The sequence below is a fragment of the Hypanus sabinus genome, unplaced genomic scaffold (assembly GCF_030144855.1).
Source record: "Hypanus sabinus isolate sHypSab1 unplaced genomic scaffold, sHypSab1.hap1 scaffold_1601, whole genome shotgun sequence".
NCBI lineage: Eukaryota > Metazoa > Chordata > Chondrichthyes > Myliobatiformes > Dasyatidae > Hypanus > Hypanus sabinus.
In genome coordinates this window covers 1-5,581 of record NW_026779681.1, presented here as the reverse complement: position 1 = coordinate 5,581, position 5,581 = coordinate 1, and the positions used below count along the sequence as shown (strand labels likewise).

Genomic DNA, 5,581 nt, shown 5'->3' with positions numbered 1-5,581 from the left:
ATCAGACTCCGCAGGCTGTCTCCGCGCCTCCAGGGAAGGATGTCCGACTGAACTGCACGCTATCCGGAGGTAGTAGCGATCCGTACATGCACTGGTACCGGCAATACCCGGGAGAGGCTCCACAGTACCTGTTCGAATCCGCTGGCACAGATATAGTAACTCCGGACAAAGCCGTGGAGGGTTTCATCGCCAAGAGGCCTTAGGGAAAGACCTTCTTTCTAACAAACGACTAGATCTGGGCAAATCACTCGGCCGTGTACTTCTGCGCCTGGAGTCGACACAGTGGCTCAGAGAAATGGGGCGACGCGACAAAAATCTACACGGTCATAAGAAGTATGGTTGAGCGCAGAGGAAATTACGAAATGGAACAGTACAGGAAATGATGCATGTTAAGCTAGGCGCATCTGCATACGGTCCATGTTCCTCCATTCACTACTTGTTCAGGTACCTGTCCATCTGTCTCTTGTCACACCCGCCACCTCCACCACAACTATCCGCGCGTTTCAGGCAGCACCGCTCCCTGTGGAATGAAACTTGCCCCGCACACGTTGGACAAGAATAGTTACGAGGTGAACCAGCTCTTTCCCCAAGGACGTATGAATATTCAGCCTCCTGCAGATCCATCACCCTCCCGTTAATCAAATTTCTCGTCGTCTTCACTCTATAGAGATGTTCCGCTATTGACAGACAGTAGCGTTACCCTGTTCACTATTTTAACTCGTGTTGTCAATGAGCCTCTGTCGTATCTGCCTCCAGCTCCACCACCCGTCGCAGCACATTCCAGGCTCCCACCACACTCTGTGTTGAAAATACAAACAAACTGCCCTGCGTAACTCATTTCATCACACCGTTATTGTCAGAAAACATTCATATTTTATCGGTTTTTTTGGCGGAAACGGCACGGTAGCAGGCCTTTCGAGACATGACATCAGTTGCCCTACTCAAAGGCAGGAAGGAGTGTGAATCTGTGATGAAACAAGACGACGCCCAAGAGGTCACGTGGAGAATGTGCAAACTCCTCACAGTCCTTGTACGTGTTTTAATGAACAAGTGCGTGTTCTGTGCAGCACTGATCACTGACTCTCACAGATCACCTACTTTCTGTCGCCGGTGAAGGTTTTTGTCGGGCCCCGGCTTGTCGCTGAGCCACTGTGTGGACTGCATGCGCAGAAGTAAACGGCCGACTGCTCCGGGCGCACGCTGGCCGAGCTGAGAATGAATGTCTTTGTATCGGGTCTCCGGGCGGTGAAGCCGTCCACGGCCCCCTTTGGAATTACTGAGCCAGTATACGTGGAATGAAACAGGAACTGAATCGCCTTTCCCGGATATTGTCGGCACCACGAGAGACAATTGCTATCGGTACCGTCGGCCAGGATCCACGCTCTCGCCGGGAGATTTGGAGAGAACCGGCGTGTCCTGGCGAGGTCGCTCCTGGGGAAGGGAACGGGAAGTGCGGAGAGTTAAGTGAATGGGAAGACCCGAGTACGGACGATCTATTGTTAAACGGGAGGACGGGGTTTAGAAGGAAACGAACCAGGTGCTCTGTCTCTCATCATCAACCCGTGCCGTCTCGTTTTAAGCGCCCGTTCCCGTCCCCTTTTAACTCCATGCCCTTATCCCCGACTTTCACGGAAATTAAATTCTAACCCAAACAAACTCCCCTTGTGACTCTGCGCGCAGATCCCCGCAACGTCTGGCTAAATCTTTACTGTACTGGTCCTAGTTTAACATCTTTCCGATATAAGTGACCAAACCTGTTACGTATTGAAGAATAATTATTGCGTGAGATTATTTCTTACTCTGAAGCAACGGCGCCAGGGCGAGAAACAGCAGCATCCTCTCTCCGGGATCCTTCTCTGTGTTGTGAGTGGTAGCGACTGGGGAGAAAAGCGCCTCATCGACGCGCCGCCCCTTCCGGGCAGACTACCTGCAGTCCCCTTTCTGGTGCGGAGGGGCCAATCGGCAGGGTCGGAAAATGCTGAAGAGATGGACGCGTCCCGAAGCGTGTTCTATCTATTCATTTCCATAGCTGCGCCCTGATCTGATCAGTTCCTGCAGCATTTACTGTGTATTGATTTAGATTTCCAGCATCTGCGGAATTTCTCCTGTTCAGAGGTTGGTAAACTCAGTCAGCTCCATCATGAGCAGTAGCATCCCCAGTGTCAAGGACATCTTCCAGCGGCGAACCCTCCAAACGGCCGCATCCATTAACGACCCCCACCACCCAGGACATGCCCGCTTCCCATTCATACCCTCAGAGATGAGATACATGAGACCGAGGAGCCACAGTCACTGGTTCAGGAACAGCGTCTGCCCTCCGCCATTAGATTTCTGATCGGCAAATGAGCACCATGAACACTAATTCAGTCTTCCCCCGCCCACATTGTGTGTGTGTGTGTGTGTGTGTGTGTGTGTGCGCGCGCGCGCCTGTGGTGCACTCTTTCTGTTTTATTGTACATGTAATTGCTTATATAACTATTTATTAATTTCCGTATTAGTCTATTTATTTATCTGCTATTTATTCTCCATGCAGTCGTCTTTTTATTAATTTATTTGTGTGTTTATTTACATTTACTGTAATTGATCATATGTTTGATCTATTGCACCAGACTGCTGTCGAAGTAACAATAAATTTTACCACATATAGAATTCATGATAAAACCGATTCCGGTTCTGATAGTGATCCACCATTCCTCCCCTTGTGATTGGAGGCCTGGTCGCCTGGAGACCAGGAGGGGGCGCTGTAGGAGGAGCTGAAGGTGACGCACTCAGAAAGGGGAGGCATCTCCAGCGTGGAATCAGCAGAGAATCACTCCGGCTGGATTTCCAACCTATGTATTTATGCCATGGACAGATTTCGTGAAGCGCGGGAATTTGTAGTCTCCGTCTACGGATAATATTGCTGAATAAGGACGTGCAGGCCGACTTGGCGGGCTCTCGGCCAGCTGTAGAACTGGTCAGTCATTCCGGAATTCCGGAGATTGAGACAAGGATTTGACACGCGGACGGGAGGGCATTGAAAACATGAAATTTGTGTTGGTGAGTCGGCCAGTGTCTGTCTCGTCCTGCAACATGACTTTGGTAGGGTATCACGTGGGATAGAATTAATTTATTTTATCCATCTGTCCAGCAGAGGGCGATATCACACCATGCATCGGGCAATGAAGGACATCCAAGCAACACACACAAAAGGCTGGTGGAACACAAAACGCCAGGCAGCATCTATAAGGAGGAACACTGTCGAGGTTTCGGGCCGAGACCCTTCGTCAGTACTAACTGAAAGGAAAAATGAAGGACATGCACGGCTTCTCAAAGGGGATTTCAACTTGGTCCCTCTCCAGTGGGTACCTGTACCTCTACATATTCTGCCCTTCTATCAAAACCAAATCAACCGTCCAGTTACCAAATAAAACTCGACAAATCTCGTTGAAATCATAGATTTACACAGATATCACGTCGTGACACAGGCGATTGGTATAGATCTCTCAGCACCCTCACCATCCGGAACATTTCCGCTTCTCCTTCCGACCAGCGCAGTTGAGGCACAGGATACGAAAGAGTGAAAGATCCTTGAACAAGTTCTTCCCCTCCGCCATCAGATGGCTGAAAGTTCCGTAAACCCATAAACACCACTTTGCTATTCCGCTCGCTTTATACACCACTTGTACAGTTTCTCTCGTAACTGACTTCGAGGGGGAAGTGGAAGAGTGGGTAAACACGGTTACAGGAAACGCGAAGTTGGGTTGTGTTGTGGGGAGTGCATAACGTTGGTCTTTGCTGACAAAGGGTCTTTGGTAGGATGCAGAGCCGGACAGAGGAGAGTCCGATGGAGTTCAACCAACCAAGACAGAGGAAGGATGCGGAAGCCCTGTCACAGCCAGGGCTCGGCTGCGCAACAGATTCGATAATTCTGCTCGTGGATATGTGCGGGTCATATAATGATTTCATTACGCCGGTATTTAACTCCCTGCTTATCGTTGTAGCGTTTGTCGATACTTGAGCACAGCACAAGAACGTTACGCTGCCGGCTTGCATTCGGCCTTCCCCGAGAACAGTGGACTGAGTCTGAGGACGAGCGGTACTCGGTTTACGTTTAGATATTCTGTTCAGACGCGTGTTTTAGTTATTGGAACATAGAATAGTGCAGCACAGGAATTCGGCCCACAATGTTGTGCTCAACCAAACAAATTAATAATCTAATGGTCAACTAAACAAATATCTTGTGCCTGCACAATGACCCTATCTCTCACTTTTTCTCTTTAATGTGCCTTATCTAAACATCTGTGAAAAGCTCCTAATGTGTCATCCTCTGCTACCGCCCGGCAGCAAATTCCAGGCACCCACCACCCTCTGTAAAAAAACACTTTTCTCTTTCATCTCCTTTGATATTACCCCCTCTCACCACAAAAGCATTATGCCAGGTATTAGGCATTTCAACTCTGGTGGAAAGGTACTGTCTGTCTACTCAATGACTCTCGTAGTCTTATAAACATTTGTCCGATCTCTCCTTGGTAACCCTAGAGAAAATTACCAGTGTTTGTCCAATCTCATTATAGCCCATGACAGCAACTGCCCGCTAATCCATGCAGCAACCTGGTGAATCTCTTGTGCGACCCCCCCCCCCCCCAAGGCCTCAACAAACTATATGCAAAACTACAGATGCGATTATAATGCAGCAACATGACTTCCTGACCTTTGGTCTCAGGCCATACGCCTTCGGAACAGCCTATGTAACCACCTTCAGGGAGCTGTGAGCTTGGACCCCACAATCCCTCTGCTCAACAACGCTGTAATGGTCTTGCCCTTAACAGTGTACAGTCTCCTTACATTAGCGCTGCCAACGCTCAACTCATTCGGCCATTTATCTGGCCATATCTGTAGCTGATCGATATCCCATTGTATTCTTTGCCAGTCCTACACTATTGGCATCATCACCAAATTTCGTACAATCTTCAAAATTAATAAAGCACCCATCCACATTTTCACCCGGGTCGTTTATATAGAAGCAGAAAAACACATATAGAAACAAGGAAAAATAGGCAGAGATAGCTCTGTTTCGCGTCGCGTTTATAGATTTCTGTTTTTCCCTTAAAATATTGTTCGCATTAAAGTCGCGCTTGTCTACTTCAATATTCAAATTCCCTCTCTCCTCTCCTCCCTCCGTCACCCCTCTCTCTCTCTCTCTCTCTCTCTTCTCTCTCTCTCTCTCTCTCTCTCTCTCTCGCTCTCTCTCTCTCTCTCTCTCTCTCTCTCTCACTGTCTCATTCTGTCCGTCTTAGTCGCCCTGAGACACCTTTCTGAAGATTAATTCTTGGAATCCTGGGTATTTGCCTTGTTTCTTTCCTTGCTGATCTGAGAAAGAAAAACAAAAATATCAGTGTTACTCAACACAAAACTGCCTTGCATATCCTCAGGGAAATCCTCGGCCGATCTCAGACTCTGCTGGTCCGCAGCCAGTGAGGCAGAGGCAGCCGCACCATCTACTCCGCTCCGCCCACCCCGACGCTGTCCTTCAGGTGGAGTGGTGCAAATCAGCCAATAGCAGCGTCAGGAATTCCGTCCATCAGTGGGGAAAAGGGCG

At 48.9% G+C, this 5,581-nt stretch overlaps 1 gene segment (V, D, J or C); it reads right to left on the bottom strand.

Moving 5' to 3' along the window:
* Positions 1-1,094: 1,094 nt before the first annotated feature.
* On the bottom strand, positions 1,095-3,596 carry LOC132387181 (T cell receptor gamma variable 9-like). The segment is given in 2 exon segments: positions 1,095-1,431; positions 3,499-3,596. Coding segments are annotated over 2 exon segments (435 nt in total).
* Positions 3,597-5,581: the final 1,985 nt, after the last annotated feature.